The 20,813-nt window shown below is 44.0% G+C and overlaps 2 protein-coding genes across 3 annotated transcripts; one reads left to right on the forward strand and one right to left on the reverse strand.

The window, feature by feature from the left end:
* The first annotated feature begins 381 nt into the window (after positions 1-381).
* rnf41l (ring finger protein 41, like) lies at positions 382-4,610 on the forward strand. The gene is made up of 6 exons (XM_005937584.3): positions 382-801; positions 903-1,109; positions 1,270-1,409; positions 2,118-2,280; positions 2,366-2,486; positions 3,822-4,610. Exons 2-6 carry the CDS (start codon positions 904-906, stop codon positions 4,224-4,226), a joined length of 1,035 nt encoding a protein of 344 aa, XP_005937646.1. The 5' UTR covers positions 382-801; position 903; the 3' UTR covers positions 4,227-4,610.
* A 413-nt stretch (positions 4,611-5,023) lies between these two features.
* virma (vir like m6A methyltransferase associated) lies at positions 5,024-20,508 on the reverse strand. 2 transcript variants are annotated; one of them, XM_042226848.1, is made up of 27 exons: positions 20,397-20,508; positions 19,843-19,955; positions 17,885-17,971; positions 16,899-16,947; positions 16,647-16,809; positions 16,387-16,506; positions 15,360-15,581; positions 14,078-14,808; positions 13,745-13,882; positions 13,428-13,654; positions 12,766-13,293; positions 12,506-12,660; positions 11,212-11,294; positions 10,898-10,991; positions 10,380-10,768; positions 10,136-10,291; positions 9,813-10,048; positions 9,469-9,718; positions 9,166-9,383; positions 8,897-9,029; positions 8,064-8,204; positions 7,814-7,968; positions 7,502-7,598; positions 6,372-6,538; positions 5,929-6,278; positions 5,575-5,721; positions 5,024-5,463 (listed from the first exon to the last, which is right to left on the reverse strand). In XM_042226848.1, the coding sequence occupies exons 1-27, from the start codon at positions 20,457-20,459 to the stop codon at positions 5,204-5,206; spliced, it is 5,472 nt and encodes a 1,823-aa protein (XP_042082782.1). In that variant the 5' UTR covers positions 20,460-20,508; the 3' UTR covers positions 5,024-5,203. The 2 variants fall into 2 exon arrangements, with proteins under 2 accessions (XP_042082782.1, XP_042082781.1); XM_042226847.1 differs by having other exon boundaries at positions 15,330-15,581.
* Positions 20,509-20,813: the final 305 nt, after the last annotated feature.

Below are 20,813 nucleotides of genomic sequence, written 5' to 3' on the forward strand. Positions count from 1 at the left end.
TACACTGGCATCCCGAAGATCTTTGTCTAACATTAAAATTAGTTTGATGATCTGAAAGATTTAAGTGTGAAAATATACAAAAAACTAAGAAACCAGGAAAGGGGAAATACTTTTTCAGAGGACTGTATGCATAAGAGAGCTTTACTTGATACGGGGTCATTTTGAATTACTGTTTGTGTGATTGTAAGTCTTACTGAGAGGATATAAAGAGAACAGGATGATGAGTCCAGGCATTTGGTGTGCTCTTTGATTTTTGTGATCATGCGTTCTTGTGCCATCTGATATTGAGTCTGTAATCCAATCATGGAGGGAGAGAGTGTAATCCATCTTAATCCCACATTCAGAGAGAGAGAGAGAGGGAGAGAGGGAGAAACCTAGGATAGGGTGGGTCATTAAGAGAGAGAAAAACAGCTGAAGGACAGCAGTAATCTCTGAATGCTTCACAACAGCAACACAGGTTTTTAATAGCTAGACAACAACACTGCTGCAGAATTTGTCTGCTTTAGACTCGGTGTTCAGTGTTTTACTGTAATTCGGCCTGTCTCTCTCATCTGATCTGGTCCCGTCTGACAGCTGCCTTCCTGTGTCCTGAACCCTTGTTGTCAGGGTTACCTCTCCACGGAGACGCACTCTCAAAGGTAGGGGAGGGCTTCAAAGGAGAGGAGACCCTCACCTTTATGGTGTTAAGAGTGAGGATGTGGCAGAGATAGGACGGCAGGTTGCCCGTGGAGGAAAGAGTGGAGTCAAAACCTGCAGAAAGAAGGAAGTAGGAGTTGGTTGAAGTGAAAGTTGACATCTGAGGTAAGATAAAAAGAAAAGAAACAAATGAGGAAACAAGACTGCTTCCTGCTTTACCCGTGTGTTGTTTACTCTGTTTAACTTTTTTTTTCTTTTTTTATTAGGATGGGCTATGATCTGGAGAGGTTTGTAGGTTACGTGAATGAGGGTCTACTGTGCTGTGTATGTCGAGACGTGCTGGAGCGCCCCCTCCAGGCACCCTGTGAACATGCTTACTGCAGCTCCTGCATCAGCACCTGGCTGGTCCATCACCACTCCTGTCCTGAGGACAGACTGCCACTGGATGTGGGTAGCCTCAAACCACTGTACAGGTCAGTCTCCATCTCCTGCAGTTGTGCTGCTTGCTTCACTTCCTCGTAATCATGCACTCTTAAGTTTTGCAGATAAGTTTTCATGCAAGTCAGTAGCGTTATAACAGTATGCTGCTTTTCTCACTCTAAGAGTTTCTGTCTGTGTTGGTTTGATTTGCAGGTACATGCGTAATGATCTGAACCGTCTGCAGATCCGCTGTGTGAATGCAGCACAGGGGTGTGAGGTGGTCTGCTCCCTGGAGAGCCTCCACTCACACGAGGACGAGTGTGAATTTGCCTTCATATCCTGCGCTAACACAGGTACATGACAACATCACACCGGACAAAACACTATTCATGCAGTGTGTTTTTATAAGTCTTTATGACAGTAAAAGTCAAACTGCAATCCTCATGGATGTGTATGTTACAACTGTAATGTGACACGTCTGTGGGGGTGAACAACAGGTGGGCCCTGTTGTTGTCTTGGCTACCCCAGGAACAGGTGCACTTTTAGGACTGAAAGCTCCCACAAGCCTCACACAGAGAGCACTGTGTGAGAGTCGGCTTTCATTCATTCTTTAATGAGTGATTTTTAGGTCTGTTTGAGACATGTACATGCAAGTGTGCGCTTTTGTGCTCACCATGTGTCTGTGACCCGTGTTTGGCAGGTGGAGAGTACATATGTTACCACTGTGGTAGGTTGAATCACATGCGGTGTGTGTGCATGCGGTGTGCAGTTTAAGTCACTAAAATCACCTGAAATTTCTGCTGTTGTGTGATTGCAGTGATCTGTGACTACATTGTAGATTTAATAACTCTACTTTAGATACACAAAGTGTTTACAAAGTACATTTTTGGTGGTGTTAGTAGATTATCTCCTCTTTGTACACACAGATGATTTTTATGGAAAAATTCGTGCCTGCAAATAAATTTCATCTTTGTGGAGATGCTTTAGAAGCCTGTCTTGTACACTGATAACGTGGTGGCTCCATGCGAGGCCTTTGCACCCTTGTGACTTTTCCCTCTCAGGCTGTCCCGTGCAGGTCGAGAGGCGGGGCTTGGAGGCTCACCTGTCAGAATGTAGCTTTCGCAGCAGGGAGTGTCCTAATGGTTGCGGCCACACGCTGCTCTCCATTGACCAGACACAACATAACTGTGTAGCGGAGCTGCGCACTGAGGTGGAGATGCTCAGGTAAGCTCTTCTGTGCTCTCTTCTAAGCCTGAACTCAGAGGTAACACCACCATCATGACTTGGTCTCATTAAATGTCAACTGTAGGGTGGAGATGCTGTGCAAGGTGGAAGAGGTGAGACGAGAGATGGAGTCTCGGCTGGACTCGCAGAGGAGACACATGGTGCAGAAAGAGTCTCAGCTGAAGAACGAGGTGGAGGAGCTCAAGGTAAAATGTCCTGTTACCACATAAATGCAACAGAAGATTTACTATATGAATAGTACTAAAGCACAGATTTGTGACCATGGGATACATTTACTATGAAAGTACAATGCAGTGTTTTGCAAATCATTTAAAAAATGCTGAAAGTTTAAAGGCAAAATGCTTTTAGAAGTCTGAACTGTGTGAATGTCATCTTAGCATTCAGACTTTTTTGCTCGGGTGCCATATTTTTTAAAAACAGTGAGAACTGTTTTTTTCACTGTCCTTTTGAAATAAGCAAGGCCTGAAAATTATATCTGATTCCTCACACCGCAGGACACCTTCTCAGGCCCATAAATGGTGGCAGTTTACAGATCTTTTTTAAGTCCATAAAATCACAATAAAAAAAGAAAAGAAAAAGAAAGTACACTTATCGGTCATTTAAAAAATAATCTGGTTCGTAGCAGGTTCTAAAATTAATAAATACAACCTCAGGTGAACCACACAGCTAAATGACACATCACATAACAAAACTAAGCCAGAATGCAGAAGCAGTGTATGTACAGTTTTACTGGATACAAAGGATTTAAGAGGGAATTGAAGCCACGTGCCGATAATCAAATGCACTTAACTGGCATGACAATCTCTAAAGAAGCAGGCAGTTTGCGGTTTTGGAGCATTAAGATGTGTGTTAAGACAATGCCAATGAGGCTTAACATCAGTAATGATATTAACAATCTGGGAAAGGCTATACGGTCATTTCCAAACTGTTTGATTATACAGCAAGGAAGATTATTTACAAGCAGAAAACACTCAAGACAGTTGCCAGTTTTCCCAGGAGTGGATATCCCAGTGTCAGACTGTGCAGTGCTGAGAGAAACTGTAAAAAAAACAAACAAAAAAAAAAACTACCTCCAGACTCTACATGCCACAACTTATTAAAAGTTGAAGTTCATGACAGCACAATTAAGTATGGCGTGTTTGGAAGGGTTGCAGGAGAAAGCATCTTCTCTTTAAAAAGAACATGGCAGCACAGCTTACGTTTGCAAAGATGCATTTGAACAAAGAGTTCTGGGACAACGTTGTCTGGACAGATGAGGTGAATATTTGGAAGTCAAACACAATCAAAACAAACACGTCACACCAACTGAGAAGCACGGTGGTGGTGGGGTGATGATTTGGGCTGGATTTGTATTCACTGGAATACACCTTGTAATCATTGAGTTAACCGTGAACTCCTCTGTACACCAAATTGTTCTAGAGTCAAATGCGAGGACATCTGTCCAGGAGCTAAAGCCTGGCTGAAATTGGCATCACACGTAAAACTACTCTATTGCTTCACGTCATATCCTGTCTGTGCAGGGTCAGCTATCCCGTGTGATGTGTGACATGCGTGCACTGCTAGGTGCAGAGCGTTTGAGGAGGCAAGAGCTGGCAGAGGCAGAGCTGGAGAAAAGAGAACTGCTACAGCTCCTCAGAGACCTGCAGCCCACCAGGAGCCAGAATCCCACTGAACAGGCAGCCAGGGACCAGCATCAGGGAGAGGTGCAGACATCAGGCTGGGAACTCCACACCGAGCCAACCAGACATCAACAGAGAGAGGCTTCTTCACATGCCTCCAGTCTGTCACTGCATTCAGCCCAGGCTTCACATGCATCAGGCCCACCCCCATCACCACAGCTGGGTGAGGTAGGGCGCAAGGGTGGGACCCGGAGTCTGACCTTGGACTGCATTAAAAAGAAGAGCAGGGAGGTGACAGTGATCTGAAAAAGCTGCAATATATGAAATCTTTATTTTTGTATTATTTAGCAACAAAATTAGGGTTTGGGTGAAACGTGTTACAAAAGGAAGGTTTTGCTACGCTGTGTTTTTAATGCTTAAAGATCAGGTCTTTGTGTGTTGGATTTCCTTCAGACCCCCAATAAAGATTATTATTATTTGACCATGAGATCAGACTAAACCATCATTTTTGAACCACCTGACGTCATTTTAAGTGTATCGTCAGTGAGCTTCAAGAAGTTGGAATCTCCAAACGTATATTTTTTTTACACCTGAGGTTAACCACATAACGATTCAGCGTGGGTTTTTGTGAAATGTAAAAAATAGACACGTTTAAAAAAATATGTTGAATTCATTTTTTCAATGGGAGAGAACGTTCAATAAAAACTGAATTTTCAAAAAATATGAATTTTCTGGCAATTATTTCATGGTTCCGACTTTTAAGGGTTAACGGTCACATATTCCACCTATTTAAGACATATTAATGTTAGTCCCACATGACCACATAGTTCAAGTTTCCATAATATCCCATAATACCAACCGTGTCTGTATACCACTGGTTTTGTGCTCCTTTTCGAACAGTTTCAGGGTTTGCGAATGAGATCAGCCTTAGAAATAAAAAAAATCACCACCAACAACAAAAAAACGGGAAAAATGCAGCAGCTGCAGCCGTTGCAAACACAGTGATAGACAGCACAAGAGGGATCGCATTTGAAACATTTTATCTGAGAACCACAGACGATTTATTTATTTGACATTCCCTTAAAACACACACAAAGGCCTCATTTTGCTGTCACTTTTATTTTCTGAATACAGCTAATAATAACAAAACTGAAAACATCAACACAGTCTGTACATTATTTGTGACAACATCATACCACCACGTTTCCATGGAGACAGCATATATAATATCCTGATTGGCCCTTCTGTTGCCGTGAGAGGCTGCAGTCATTGTCCAGGAGGATTTACCTGGTGAAGGAGCGAACATGTCTGCCCCTCCCACCTCCGCTCCCTCCTCCACCGCTGAACTTGCTCCCCTGAGATCCTCTTCCCCCTCCACCGCCTCCACCGACGCCTCCCCCGGCACCACCGCCACCTCCTCCGCCGCTAATCCACGACAGGCCAGTACCTCCTCTGCCGCGTGGAGCTCGATCCCGAAGAGCCAGCCGATACGCACCTGAAGTGTGGAACGAGTGAATCAAACTTTTTTTTCCCCCTATAACACCTTTAATACAGGTCAAAGCGATAAAAAAGTAAAACAAATGCAATAAAACAGAACATAAAAGACTGAAAAAGAGAGCGGTATAAAATGTAAAACTGTGTGTGTGGTCCTTACTTGCAGGGGATTGCCGAGAAGGCAGTGGCCCTCGAGTGAAGTTGCTCTGTCCTCCGCGGGGTTCACTGTAGGTCCCTCTGTGAGTAACAGCTGGAACCTGACCGCTCCACGATGACCCTCGGCCTCCTTCTCTCCGAGTGTAGTTTCCTACAGAACGGGGAAAAAAGGGGGAGATTTGTCACCCTCTGCTGGACAATTGATGTATTTTAGTTGCAGTTTGTGCAGGGCTAAACGAAACACAGTATTTCCCAGGATAATGACTAGGATTCCCTGCTGTGTGCTGCATGTAATGATGAGGCAACTATGACAATGTCCTGGCAACTATGAGACTCGTGTGTATCTGATAGTACATACCTGACAGCAGTACACCTTTAGGCTGTGGTGGAGTGAAAAAGCGAGTCTGGCTGTGGAAAGTAGCTCTGCCTCTGTTACCAGTGAACAGCCCTCTGGTGGGAGGTTTGGGGGCGCTTTTTGGAGGTCGTTTAGGAGGCAGAAGCCCTAGAGGGGTCGTAATGTCTTTAAACTCCGCTGCAACAAAGTCATCCACGTGCATGCTGGGAGGACGGGAAGTATTCTGTTTGCGCAGGCGGAAGATATCATGCGGTCGGGAGACATTCTGCCCAAACCCTCCTCGACCTCCTCGGCCACGAGGAGCAGCCATGATGTGAGCTCTCTTTGCAGGCTCGACGTAGTCAGACTTCCCGCTGCAGAGACAAACACAAGATGACACCATGAAACTGATCTTAAACTAGATTCTGTGCGAATAAAAATATATAGAAATCACAATGACGCTGTACCTAGACGTAATGAACGTCTCATGTTTGTGTTTGCCCAGCCGGAAGCCTTTCGTAGGTTTTGTGTGACCCGGAGAGGACGGCTCAGACAAGAAGGAGCGCTCCAGCTCCGCCTTCAGGTCCAGTTCTGGACAACACTCCTGAGCCAGACCCACCAGATCCACCTTCACCTGCCACACAGACAAAAAGGTAATCATACATATTATATAGAAAACATAAACAGACCATGTAATGTTGTTGCTTGTGGTATTTCCAAATTCCTTACAAGCCAGAGAAGCAAAGAACGTTTACTTAAAAAAGAAGAGGAAGAACATAGCACTGAACAGAAAGCACTTAAAATATGTGAGAGGACTCTAAGAAGTGGATAGTAGATAAATATAAATATCCAAAATATAGGACTCATCCTACTGAATCTTCCTGTCATAGTAGTCATTTTACATCCATCCCATCCTCTTCTGCTTATCTTGGGTCACGAACCCAGAGAAACTCAGACCTCGCTCTCCCCAGCCACTCCCTCCAGCTTATCGAGGAGTTCCCTCGCCAGACCAGGTAAGACATGCCCAGAACAACTCACCCAGAAGGCGCCCAGGAGGCATCCTAGTCAGATGCCAAAAACCCCTGGACTGGCTCCCTTAGATGTGGAGGAGTAGCAGCTCCAGTCGGAGCGCCTCTCAAACAACTGCACTCCCTATCACTCACCCCATCACTAAGGGAGGGGCCAGCCACAACAACTGCAATTTTGTAGTTACACCCATATGGTGCACAGTGAATCAAATACTTTTTTACAGACCATGATGCTCCCACTAAGCTAACACCGTAACAGCAACAAATATTTCTTTTTGACTCGATATACCTGAGTTTCAGTAGCAGAAAAGGATTCATAACTGCTGGTGATGTGAAAAAATTCTACATCGACAAAGATCAAGTAAAAAAAAAAAGAAAAGCAATAATACAAAAACGCATAAAACCGTGAATAAAACAGAAGCTGTAATCAAATTTTCATCCAAAAATGATTAACCATAAATGTGCACGCCAAACATAAGCTCTAGAGATTCTTGGAAATGTACACACACACACACACACACACACACACACACACACACACACACACACACACACACACACACTCTTACCATATCAAGGTCTGTTTCAATGTCATCAGTCTGGAACGGAGAGAACCACAGAGCCTTCAGCTGCTCATCCAGAGCTTCAGACAGAATGAAAACCGTCCTACAGACAATAAAGGCCCAGGGCAATGATCAGTTTACCGTTCCCATTAATTTTTCACATGGCTCATGTGTAAGTGGTTGTTGTTATGAATATCTGATTCAATCAATCTGTCACCGCAAACTGCGATCCTCCCTCGCTCCAGCTGTATAAGCTTCACAACTCGAAGTGATGAGGAGAAAATGATTCAGTATTAATACGTCACGCGGAGGACCAACCTGTGATTAAACTGGGCCCCGAGTGTTTCTGGTGCTGGCAGAGTGGGCTCGGTGTCAGCTGCAGGAGGCGTGTCTGTGGCCGCCTGCAACGTCTGCCTCAGAGCAATCACGTTCTCCAACATGGTCTCCAGGGAATCGTCATCTTTACATAGTTTCTAAAGACATAGACAAAAGCATTGAAAGTTTGATGTCAAGGCAGCCCGGACCTTTATTTTGATAAACACAATGTACTTGTGCGCATCTTTCATACCGCTATCTGTTTTTCCAAAGCAGGTATTGGATGTGACTCTGACTCCTCCCACTGGAGCAGAGCTTTCATTTCAGAGCCCGACAGCAACCGTGGAGGAACAAAAGCAGGATCCTCGCTCGAGCCGTGACCCTCTTCAGCACACTGGATTAAAACGAGGACAGGTACAGAATGAAGAGCAAATATGATTGGAGATAAGCTGGAAAAAGCTTGAGAAAAGAAGCGATTATCAGAAGGACAAGACAAAATATGCAATGAAAAAGCCTTTCCTTTATGCAGAGCCAGTCATTTCTGTGAGGTGATGCATTATTAATAGAGCTTTTTAAAGGCGGCTGCAGAAGGAAACTCTTAGAAAAGGAAAACTAAATTACTAGCATGAACACGTAAGGACAAGGAGGAATGCTTTCAAAGAAGCGACGTCCTTGCTGTAGTCTCTTTTGTAGTCTTTTGTCCAAATATTTTTCACAGAAGTAACACTTACTTAAAAAAAATGACGCTGCTTACACTTCTGATTAAACACCAACCGACTCTGATCGGCTCCTCTTTATGACTCCGTCTCTAAAGAAGATTGTTTGTTTGCTTTTATTGTTTAGGGCTCCTCCAGACTAATCATTTAGCTATACGTATTCCTTCAGTGCTTCATTTGTTTTTTTGAAAAACTGCTCTGTTCTCAAACAGATTACCTTTAAATTAATGCTGAGCCTTTCTTCTGTTTTTATTGTCAAATATACAGTTTTATTTATTATGTTGTGATTTGTGTTTGCTGTATTGCTTTGTTCTCTGTTAGTTTAAAGGGACAGGATCCTGATTTTAATGATCATCTAAGCAGTACTTACCATTGGTTCTGTGTGGAGGATCTGCCTGAGAAAGTCGAGCAGAGATGAGAGCAGATCTGCTGAGTCTTTGTTGAAGGACAACACCAGCCTCTTCAGCAGCGAGCACAGCCCAGCGCCATGTTTCTTCAGAGCACTGAAACAGAGATAATCAGAGGTAATCAAGGTCTCCTTTAACTAAGACAAAGGCACAGTGTGCCGTAGCAACATGGCAGGGTGGTATTGGTGGGGAAGCAGTTACGCCAAATAAACAAGAAAAGGTTCTTGTTTACACTTTGAGGTGGTAGAGTCCGTAGTCGTGCTCTGTGAGGAATGTCAAAGTCCTGATGCAGGTGAGGAGGAGGGGCACGCTGCTCTCTGCATTCCCCAAAACCTCCAACAGAGAACTGCACACCGATGACATCATCTCTCGTCCCGGAAGTGCATTGGCCAGCTGCTCAGCCTCTGACACACAGCTTTCACCAGGTGGAGACACCACGAGAGAAATGTCCTGGTGAAGACAGTTTTACAGTTTTTAGTATTTTTCCATTAAAAGATTTTTTTTCTTTTTTAAATTTGTGTACTTCCAGCTTTACCTGGTCACACAGTGACTGTAATATTGTCCCCACTAGTACACTGCACTGCTGCTGATGTATGGAGTGATCCGTTGGAGGAACCAACAGAGACAACAACAAGGGGAACAGGTCGGCCAGCTGTTCATCTCCAGAAACTGACCCGGACAGCAGATGCAGTGTTGCGCTCTTACAGGCTCTCTGAGACACCAGAGTATCCATCAAAGAAAGGAGCCGCAGGACCTGGGCCCAGGAGACGCTTTTTCCCTCTGCCCTGCAAGTAACAGGTTACAGACATTTGAAATATGATTTACAGGAAAAAACACAGACGCTATGTTGATGTGTGAGTTTGTGCATCCTTCACTCACGGCTGCAGCTCCTCCAGCAGGAGCTCCAGCAGGGTCTTCATGATGTGTGTTGCAGTGGGTGAAGACAAGTCTGCCAGCTGAACGCACACTCTCCTGAGTATGGCCAGGAGAGGAGGGCAGGTGGTGGTGCACACACATTTGAATGCCTCGGAAAACACTTTCCACTGTGCGCGAATGTGCATGCTCCACAGCTTCCTTGTGTTTAAGGCTACAGCCACATCTTGGACTGATGTCACCTGTGGAGCCAAAAGCCTTCTAATATTAATGTGTGTATGAAGACAAGAATATCAGAGCAGGTTAAAGCGCAGGATAGAGAGAGTTACCTGAGTGCTATGCATTGGCAGTGGAAGAGGCAGAAGCTCAGACAGCAGCGTCAGACCAGAGAAAAGGCCTTCAGAAGCTTTGAGAAGAGAGCTCAAAACCTCCTTTAGCATCAGAGACCACGTGTTGCTGGCCAGAGTCTCTTCTGTATGGGTCACCTGTAGCATGACACAAACATGGTGTCTCTTAAAAATCTCAACTGAAGCCCCATTTAGTATCAAAACTGTTATCTGATGCTGCACACACCTCCTCATTAACACCCTGCGTAAAGGTGAGCAGGACGTCAACAATGAGCACTTGCACTCTGGTCTCCTCCCCATCGAGACGCCCAGAAGCAGGAATGGAGCACACTATCATGTGAAGCGTCACCAACACGCTGGCCACGCGAGTGTCCCTGAACTGGAAAGCTCCGCCGCGCAGCAGCTCGGTGAGCATGGTGCGAAGCAACCGCAGCGTGCTGATACATATACTGAGGATCATGCAGCGCTGCGGCGTCGGACCCATGTGTCCGTGCACGCGCCACGGCTGCAGTAACACGCTGCATAGCTTCTGCAGGACACGCACACACGTATCGAGACCCTCCCCAGAGAAAAGCTGGACTCCTGCAAGGCTCCACTTCAGATCCCTCTGCTGACCTGTGGAGTGGAGAAGGAGCTGCTGAAAAACCATCTGATCTAATCTCAACATAAAGTGAAAACTATAAAAAAGCAAACAAAATAAAAACAAAGTCATATTTGGGGTCAAAGTTTGTTTGGGGTCCTTACCTTCTACAGCAGGAGGTGGGCAAGCGATGTGACAGAGGACCCTCAGAGCAGTGACCAGCCCGGTTCCCTCAGCAGTTAACACATTTTCTACATTCTGGAGTCAAACAAAAACCATGTTCAGGATGACAAACCGCTTTGAAAAATACATCACAGAGCACTTCAGTGAAGAGTTGTTAACTTTTTTTATCCCCCTGGATTTTTCTGTGGATTTCAGAGATGTGAGTCAGCTTACCAGCTGGTGTAGATGCTTATAAGCCAAAAAACACTTCATTTACTTTACCTTGCAGAGTGTTTAATGAGTGAGAGCTCTGTACCTGTTTGATATAGTCGATAAGGGTGGGAATGCTGCCAATCTCAAAGCGAAGCTTCTCCACTGGCTCCAACCATTTACTGAGCTCTAAAGAAACGCACACACAAAGACACTCAAACAATTAAAACTGTCTTATATAGAATGCAGAATGCAATGATTTGCAAAGCAAATCTCATAAACGCACATTTTATTCTCCTCCCGAGGGCTTATGTGAGGGTAGAAACCAATGAGCTTGATTTCATTTTGGAGAAAATCGGATCAAGATCACAAAAAATGTAAACAATATACTAAGGCTTGGGGGACATCGTTGAGACATGTTTACTGTGTAACATCCCCTCTTTTAACAGCAGTCCATAATCTTGAAACTGATGAGCCCAGCCGTTGTCCGAGTCGTGTTTGACATAAGATTTTAGCAGCTCAACAGCACCGAGTTTTCTGTGCGGCGTTTTAGGTTTCATGATGCTACAAATGTTCTCATTTGGTGAGAAGTCTGGACTGCAGAGAGGACCGTTCAGCACCAAGACTCTGCTCCTATGAAGCCATGCTGCTGTAACAGATGCAGCAAACAGTTTGGCATCGTCTTGCTGAAAAATGAAAGGCACTCCCTGAAAAAGAAATCATCTGGGTGGGAGCATGCATGCATGGTACCTTTCCTGATGTGTAAGCTGACATACCATAAGAGATGGAAGCGAGTACTGAGCACTGACAACAAGCTAGATGATCTCTTCAGTCTGGAGAACATGGTGTCCGTGTTTTCCACTTTACTTCTGTACATTTTAAACAAACTTTGGCCCAGAGGAGACAGCAGTGTTTCTGGATCATGTTCACAAAGGGCTTCTTCACTGCATGACAGAGCTTTACCTGCATGGTGAAATGTGTTTACATTTCTGGAAGCCTTCATGAGCCCATGAAGTGATTTCAATGACAGAATCGTGCCTGTTTTTGATGCAGTGCCACCTGAGATCAGCGGCAGCGATACTGATTTTCTTGCGCTCAGATATTTCTCCAGATTCTTGGAATCATTTAAAGATGAGACAGTCAAATTCTTTACAATTTACATGTTTTTGCAGACCAATTCTTACTTCTAAGAAACTCAGCCTGTCTAAGATGCGTTTTTTATACCCACTCATGTTACTGACCTGTTGCCAGGTAACCTAATTAGCTGCAAAATGTTCCTACAGCTGTTTCTCTTACTTTTCCAGTCTTTTGTTTCCCTCTCCCATTTTTTTAAAACATGCAGCATCCCAAATATATTTGAACTGGCGCTTAAATATAGTTGTGACATTGATGAGAATTACCCTGTAACTTGGCATTGGTGTCATCAGCCTTGGCTATAGAGAGCAGCGGAGCGGCATATTGTTCCATCATCCGCAGCTCATTAGAATTCTGCACCACCAGTAAGACCAGCATGCAGGCGTAGTTATATGTCACCGCTTTGCGAGCCTTCCCCTCACTAACAGAGGAAGAGAGACAAAAAAACATGAATTTATACTGAAGTCAAATCAGAGAACAAGAAAAAAGGTTGGGGAGAAGAAATGGTAGGGAATAACAAGTGTACCCCTGTCCGTCCTTGCTGTGGTGCTGGAGCAGCGTGACCAGACAGGAAAGGTTGTTATCCAGGCTGAAAACATGAGCTACGGCGCTGCGTCCAGTCTGCGTAAAGGTCATCAGGTAAAGCGCATGGAGCGTGCCCAGTATATCTGGATTGTCACCTTCATCTAGGCCTGCACCACCGTCTCCTCCTGTAGCCACATGGCTCATGAGTTCTGACACGCCTTGCAGAGCATGCAGGGCCTGTATCAGCCACACGCCAAAGCCCTCTTCACCGCACCCTGGCCCAATCAGACCCGCTTCTCCCCCAGTACACATGCTCTCCTCTGCCTCGGACTCTGCCATCGACGCCAGGAGGCGCAGCAGCAGGTTGGTGGGTGTGGGCTGGGCGAGAAGGAAGAGCAGACCCGACTGGGTGAGCGACAGGAAGCGCAGAAGCTCTCTGACGGCTTGAGTGACCCCAAGATGGCCGGCTGCAGCAGCTGCTGACAACACCACCGTTGTGCTCTCCAGAAAATGACATGCATGCATATACCTGAAAGAGGTCCAGGGCAAAAATACACATTTATTAATGTGTCTAAACTATATTTAAATACTATTTTCTTTGCAAGCTCCTTTGACTATATTTAAATTTATGCTACACTGTGATGCTTATGTCTGAGTATGTACCTATACAGTGATGGGTAGGGGTTGTCCCTCTCCTGTGGCCCTGTAATTCTAGCAGTAGTGGGGAAGGCTTTCCCAGGAGGTTGCACCATGCAATGAGGGGCTGTTTCTAGCAGGTGATGTAGCTCTTCCAAAGCACCTGCCAACCTATCGAGCTCTGCCTCACTCAGAGCGGTGGAGCTTAGCGAAGGCTCCTCTTCCATAGGGCTCTCTGCATCATCCATCTCCTCCTGAGGATGATGGCCAGGCAGGATTACCACAAAAACATTCTCAGCCACTGAAACTTATATGAAAGTGTGGGTGTGAATGGGTGTTGTTACCTGTTGTGGTTCACTCAATGCAGCTGCTGCATGCTGTAGGTCAACCAGCACCTCATACATGTGGCTTTTCTGTAATATAGCATTTCCAGCTGTTATGACCCTCACCGTTTCCTCATGCAGGAACAGCTGGACCAGACGCTGTGAAGCAGGACAAAGTATAGATGGTCAGACTTGATCAGTCAGAGGAATTATTTCAGACACAATCATCTTAATTTAGATGTGCATAATTTAAAGCTGGTTTAATATTCAATTTATTCTCTAGAAACCAACAAGAACATCTGTATATGATGGAAATAAAGGTAGATGAATGATGATTGGATATTTCTTGCTAACCTGGTAGCCACTCTTCTCTGAATTTCCTGCATGTAGGAAGGCCTCCACCCCTGCAGGAGCGCTGATCAGAGCATCCAAAGCTCTTAGGATACTCAGCTTCAGTGTGGAGGAGACGTGGTCTGTATGGAGCAGCTCCAGCAGCACATTCAGAACCCCTTCATGCAGCAGCATCGTGAGACCCTGAGGACACTCTGCCAGGTATGAAGCTAGCTTAGCACCAGCCTTCAGCTGTCTGAGGTTAAGGGCAATGGGCTGTTTGAGAGCAACCTCCATACTGAGAGCTTGGAGAGTCCACTGGACTAAAACTCTAACAGAGTCCTCTATCTCTCCCTCTCCCCTTTTAACTAAATAAGCCAACCCTTTGGCCAGAAGTCCAGGAGCCTCTTCCAGAGCACTGACCCATCGTGCATCTCTGTCATCACCAATACTAGCTAAGAGTTCTTTCAGCTGAGCCACAGCCTCAGCTTCCTCTCCTCCTGCTGGTCCTTCTGCTCCACCTGCCTCCTTGGGCTCCTCCACAGTGGCCTTCTCAAACTGTATATCAAAGCGAGTTTTGTATGGAGGCGTGAAGTAGAGCAAGGGTCGGAGTTCTCGTTCATATGGGTCGTACTGGACCGGTGGAACAGATGCAAGATCCTCAGGAGTGTAGTCCATGTCAAAGTTCTGCAACTTGAAGCTGCCGTTATCCAGATCGTCCTCATCGCTGGAAATCTGTTCATAGCCATCATTATCTATAAGAAGGTGGAAAGGTTGTTTAGGAGGGAGTTTATTCACTGTAAAAGCATTATAAAAATGCATCATCTGTTTCATAATAATGTATATAAAACCGAGTGAGAATAAGGAGGCCAGCGGAAACTATATAGTCCCTTTCTCATACAGAGCTGCATACACTCACAAACCTGGCACCACCTGGCAGCATCACTCACAACATGCAGGGTTAGTTTTGCATGCATGACAGAAACTCAGCGACGGCTGTGAGGACGCGTCAGGAAGACATCCACATGTCGGCTTATGAAGTCTAACCATAAGCCTTCAGAGCTGCCCTCAGGGGTGTTCTGAGAGTTTGCACCACCCAGCAGTTCGAGATGGATGCAGCATGCCAGAGCACACACTCTCTCACTCTCAGTCCCAAATGGACCCTGCTCCCGTGGACCCGAGATATCTGGCAACCACGAGCAGAGTTGATTTTCTAGAGGAGAAGCGTCCATTTGGGTTTGCAGACAATCCTACTCTCGCATAAGAACTCCCCTACCTTCCTCCATCTCCTCTTCCTCGTCCTCACCCTCATCCTCCTCCTCCTCTTCTTCATCCTCCTCCTCCGGCGCACTCCCCTCAGTCCGTGTATCTTCTTCCTCCTCCTGCTCCTCCTCTTCCTCCTCCTCCTCGGCCTCTTCTTCTTGTTCAGCATCCGAGTACGTCTCGTCAGCGGGCAGCGATCTTTCAGGCGACACGTTCTCCAGGTAGTCGTCACGGCCCTCGGTCGGCTCTTCCTTGGCCACGCCCACTATAGATTTTACAACAACACACACGGCACACAAACATACAGAGTACAACCCATTTAATAACAAGAACTCATTAATAAATGATACTGTATCATTCTTATTGAGAATGTGTTACATTTCTTCTGCACAGCTATCTCCCCACTCTTACACTAACCAACAAATCTTATCACCCCATTGTTAAAGAGTCTGCACTGGCTTCCAGTTAAACTTGGGTATACGTTTAAAGTCTTGGTTCTTACTTTAACAGCCTTATGAGGTGAGGCCCCCACTTATACTGTCTATCCACCCCATTTTTCTAAGCAGGATCCTCAGGTCCGCAGATAGAGGTCTTCTAGTGATTCCACGTACCTTTCTGAAAACTACGGGGGATTCATAACCTCAGTGTCAAAACTGGAACAGCTTACCAATCTCTCTCCGCACCCTTGACTCTCTGGCCTTCTTTAAAAAACAGGTTAAAACCTATCTACTAAGAAGTTTGGTTTTGACATTGTTTATTTATTTAATTATTTATTTATTTATTTTTCACCTCTCTAAAACACTTTGGTTCTGGTCTTACAAATTATATAAATAATTTACCTACTTACAATTTATCTTAGCGGGAGGAAGAACTGAGCGTAACTCTAAACAGAATGAGTTTTATATGACCTTATGTTTTCATATTTTACATCATTTTTTAGTATGTGGAGAATTTTTCTATATAAAGAAACACTTTATTATTATTACTAATTACTGTCTCAGCAGCTAAAGCAATAGCCAAATACGTTTTTTAAAAGCGGCTGAAATAGTGAGATATATTATAGTTCATACCCGTCATTTGAACCTGCTCCTCATCATCATCATCCGGGGGTGGAGGACCAGGTGGGGTGCGAGGCCCTCTGGGTGCTGGTCTTGGTGGGCTGCCATTGTACTGGTCATCTTTTTCCCACTCTTAAAAGCACAATTTAAAGTAGGAAAATGTGGGAGAAGAAGAGATTTACAGGTTTGCAATCACTACTTTTTTCCTAGTCTTGGGGAGGTTTCTGCCCAATGAATGAATGTATTTCTCGTGACGGTCAGTTTTAAATCACCTTGTTTAAGGATCCTCTTGAGCCCACTGGGCTGTTGAGGGGGTGGTGGTGGAGGGGGAGGAGGTGAGTCTTGGTCGTGTCCATGCGGCCGCTCCGCTGTCCCGTACACCGCAACAGTCAGAGTTGTGTACCAGCCACGCAACACTAGGCCATCTGTATTCACCTGCATGAACAAATCCATTTAATTATCCACAAATCAGCAGGGTGGGAAGAAGAATGAAAAAACCTACTCGTCCATGAATGACCATTTACCTTTCCGCTGGGTCTGAACACAATGGACTTGTTTTCATCATATTCCAAACTGAGGGCAGAAAGCAAGACAGAGCAGGTTAAAGCGAGAGTGCTGATATGAACCAGTGCTAAACTAACATATGTTTGTTCCTCATGAGTCTCTGTGTTTATTTTCAGCACGTGAGTTTAAACTAGCATATAATTGCTGTGTAGCTATGTCTAAAACACACATACACCCTCACCGTGCTCTATATCGCACTCTGCCCTTACTTGCTTACTACTTCTAATAAAAGGCATTTACCTTTCTATGTGACAGGTCACATGACATGATGACCTCTTCTAAAATTATAATTATCTGGTTCAACTGGTCACAACATACTGACATATATGGTAGTTATTCCAAGCAGATACAGTAGTTTGAGGGTTTTACAAGTCAAACAGGTCTTAATCAGGCTTCATGTTAGATTGATTTCTTATCTAAGAAATGTTGTTCATAAATATTACATTCACATCTATTAAAAATTTGTAAGATACTATGAAAGCAATCACACTGGTTTGAAAAATCTCCTCCCAAACTTCCCAGTAGGGATAATAAGTCGGGTGTGTTATGTTTGCACAGTTTTTTTGTTCTTTTTTAATAACGCTGACACAATGGCCACCTTTAAGTACAGGCTTACGCTCTGGTGCTACTGCATACACCTGTGTCATTATGAGGTTAGAACAAAAATACTTGACTCAAACATTCCACCAATCACCTATTTCACTGAGACCTTGACATTTTTTCTGCTGCAGTGTGGGCACGGTTTCTGGAGAGACCAGTTGACCAAACATAAGAACAAAGACACCTGAATATGGGAGCGTGCGTGAGAACAGGTCTCAGATGCTACTGTGACTGGTTCTACAGGTGAGACAGACTTTTTGAGATTGAACCAGGAAATGGAGAGGTAGAGAACGAGAAACGGTTTAAAAAACAAAACAGGAGAGGGGAGAGTGAAAATAATTCTCACCTGCCCAGTCTGTGGAAGGTGGGGCTGTTGGGTTTGGTAACATTATTGAAGAACAGCTCCAACTGGAAGGCATGAGGAGAAGTCTCTCTGGAAACCAAAAAAAAGAAAAAATAGAATCAGGACTCGAGTATCCAGAGGACCTTATAACTCTGAGTGACCCAGCAACGATACGATGTGCGATTTGATATTAAACACTCAGTTGTAGCTACATTTGTAGGTACACAAATAGAATTTAATGCCTTTAATTCAACAAAAAACGGATCATAGTAGCTATGATAAAAGTAGCTTTTATGGCAGAACTTTGAACCAGATGTTACTTATACATCATGAGTTTCATGGATTTCCAGAAAATAAATGCACTTTATCATAATATCAATACTACCACAATGCATACCAATGCTAGAGGACTGTGCATTCTTGAGTCTGTTCATTGAGCTAAATTACATCACTCAGCAGGTTTGGGGGAAATTGAGACCTGTTCAACAATGGAGCTCAGGTGTCAAATGCACACACTTCTTTATTCACAGAAGCTTCTCCATTTCCCCCAGACACACACATTTATCTCAGGTATCCATAGCAAAAAACCAAACAAAAAAAACAGCGACCCCAAGACATCTCTAAAGGCAATATAGCAATAACACCGAAGGTTTTTTGCAACTCAAAACCAATTCAATGTTTGCTTTTCTTATATAATTCTGATTTCTAGTATTGGGACAAAGATGACACCATTGAGTATTGCCTCTTTTCCACTAGCACCTACTTGACTTTACCCAGTTTTCAGGGGTTTCCATTAAGTGGTAGTACCAGGTGCATTTTAGTACTTGGCCAGGGTACCAAACGACTTGAGTCGAGCTAAAAATCTGACACTAACAGACTGCATGTCATTGATTGGCCAGAGAATGATATCGCTGGATGAGTCAGACACCTTCACAAGACTCAAACATGCCATTTTTAAAACTCAGCAACGATGGAAATGCAAACAAACCAACGCTGTGATCCAACAACGAGGTTCAGATATTTTTGTGCTAAAGGTAGCCAGAACACTGTTGTGTTTGTGGCAAGTACAAATGATATCAATCAACTTTCGGGCCACATTGCTATAACGGGCAATAAATGGCACTTTTCTATCCTAAACAGGAATTTATGCTTCAGCTGAAAACATACGCCATGACCTGACAGTTTTTGAATTTATTGGTGACAGAATAACAATTGTCACTTCAGCATGAGAAAAAATAACCATAGATATAAAGACTCAAAAATGTCAGCAAATTCCTGGAGGGAGATTACCAAAACTATCGGAATGGACTTAAAGGAAGGTATAAAGAAGTGGAAGAACTACAGGGACAAAAGGCCCCACAAAAGGCTTTAAAAAAAACAACAAAGTCACATCATTTCATTTGTTTCTATCAGCTGGCAACACATATAAAACACCGGGACATCACTACAAGGTAATTAATATGTAATGCACCAGCGCAAGCTTCAATGTCAGCATTGACATCAGCCATTTATGTAGAGTGTTGTAAACTTTACAAAGATTCCCCATAGAAGTCTGAATCAGACTTGGCTCATGACTCAAAGTGCTTTAGCCTATGGCTTTAAGCACTTTCTCACTATCATGCACAAATCAATGGATTCATCTGAGGCAATCTGTGTTCTGAAATGAAACCTTATCAGTTCTATGCAGAAGTTAAAGGTTTCTCTGCACAATTCTGAGGTAAAATGGTCCAATGAGTCATGTAAAGCTCAGGTTGTGGTTTTGCTTTAGTAGAAGACTACATTGAAGGAGGACGGTAGCCACACTGAAATGGTGTTTGCCTTTTAAAGGTACAGTCTCAAAATTAGTAAAAAGACAACAGTGCAATATACATGCTGGCAACGCTATTAGAATTCGTTTGGCCTGACTGGGTGTAGCCAGTAAGATGCATAGTGTGTTTTCAAGCAGGGATGGTGAATCTTACCCAAACGCTCTGCTGTCAGGTAGGTTACTATGAGCTTTGATCCCTGGAGGAATGACCCGCACCTCTGTGATCAGCACCCCGCAAGGAAACCGCACCACGTCTATGTTGGTTAACTGAAACAAAGGAGACATGATTGCTGATACAAACAATGATGAAATGTTTCATTTATAACCTACGCCTTCCGCATTAGTCACTTTTACTCCCGCTTCGAGGTAAACATGCTCCCTCACACTTTAAAGTTAGCATTAGCCACCTGGCTAACCACCAATCAAACTGTGCAAAGACACAAAAGACGGCAACTCTTTGAGCTACTAATGTATAAGGATTAAATTCACATCAAACAAACGCGTTATGTATAAACGGGCAGCTGTGCAGTAATCGCTGCTTAAAACCAGGATAATGACATCACATAGCTGCTAAGGTTAGCTAACGGCGTTAGCCTGGAAGTTAAGCATCCTTCCTCAAAACTCCTGAACGCGCTTGAAACTAACTTTTAATGCAGGTAGTCATGGAGTAAACATAAAAGCATGTGTTTAAGTGTTAAACAACACTACCTCTGCACTCTGATGCTTAAACGTATCCAGAAAAAGAAGCTCCGTTGAAGGGTCCCCCGCCATCGCTCCACTGCTATCGGCCGGGCCAGGGGTAAACTTCCGGATTAAAGTCAATACTTCCGGAGCAAGCACCCCCCCTACAAAAACAAAACAAAATAAATAAAATAAATAAATTATTATTATTATTATTATTATTATTAGTAGTAGTAGTAGTAGTAATAGTTGTTGTTGGTATGAGAAATTTAGTTGGAAAAGTCATATTTGCTTCGATTTAGATTTAGGAGAGAAAAAAGTTGAAAAGTGTTCTGAGGGATATTTCTTTCTTTTGTAAGACATTTTATTTTGTATTTAAAAAAGTTTAAATCAGTTAATCATATCAGAAAATCAGAATTTAATAACTTTATGATTTAATAACAT

Source organism: Haplochromis burtoni, unplaced genomic scaffold, assembly GCF_018398535.1.
Source record: "Haplochromis burtoni strain Fernald_Lab_line unplaced genomic scaffold, NCSU_Asbu1 Contig_230, whole genome shotgun sequence".
NCBI lineage: Eukaryota > Metazoa > Chordata > Actinopteri > Cichliformes > Cichlidae > Haplochromis > Haplochromis burtoni.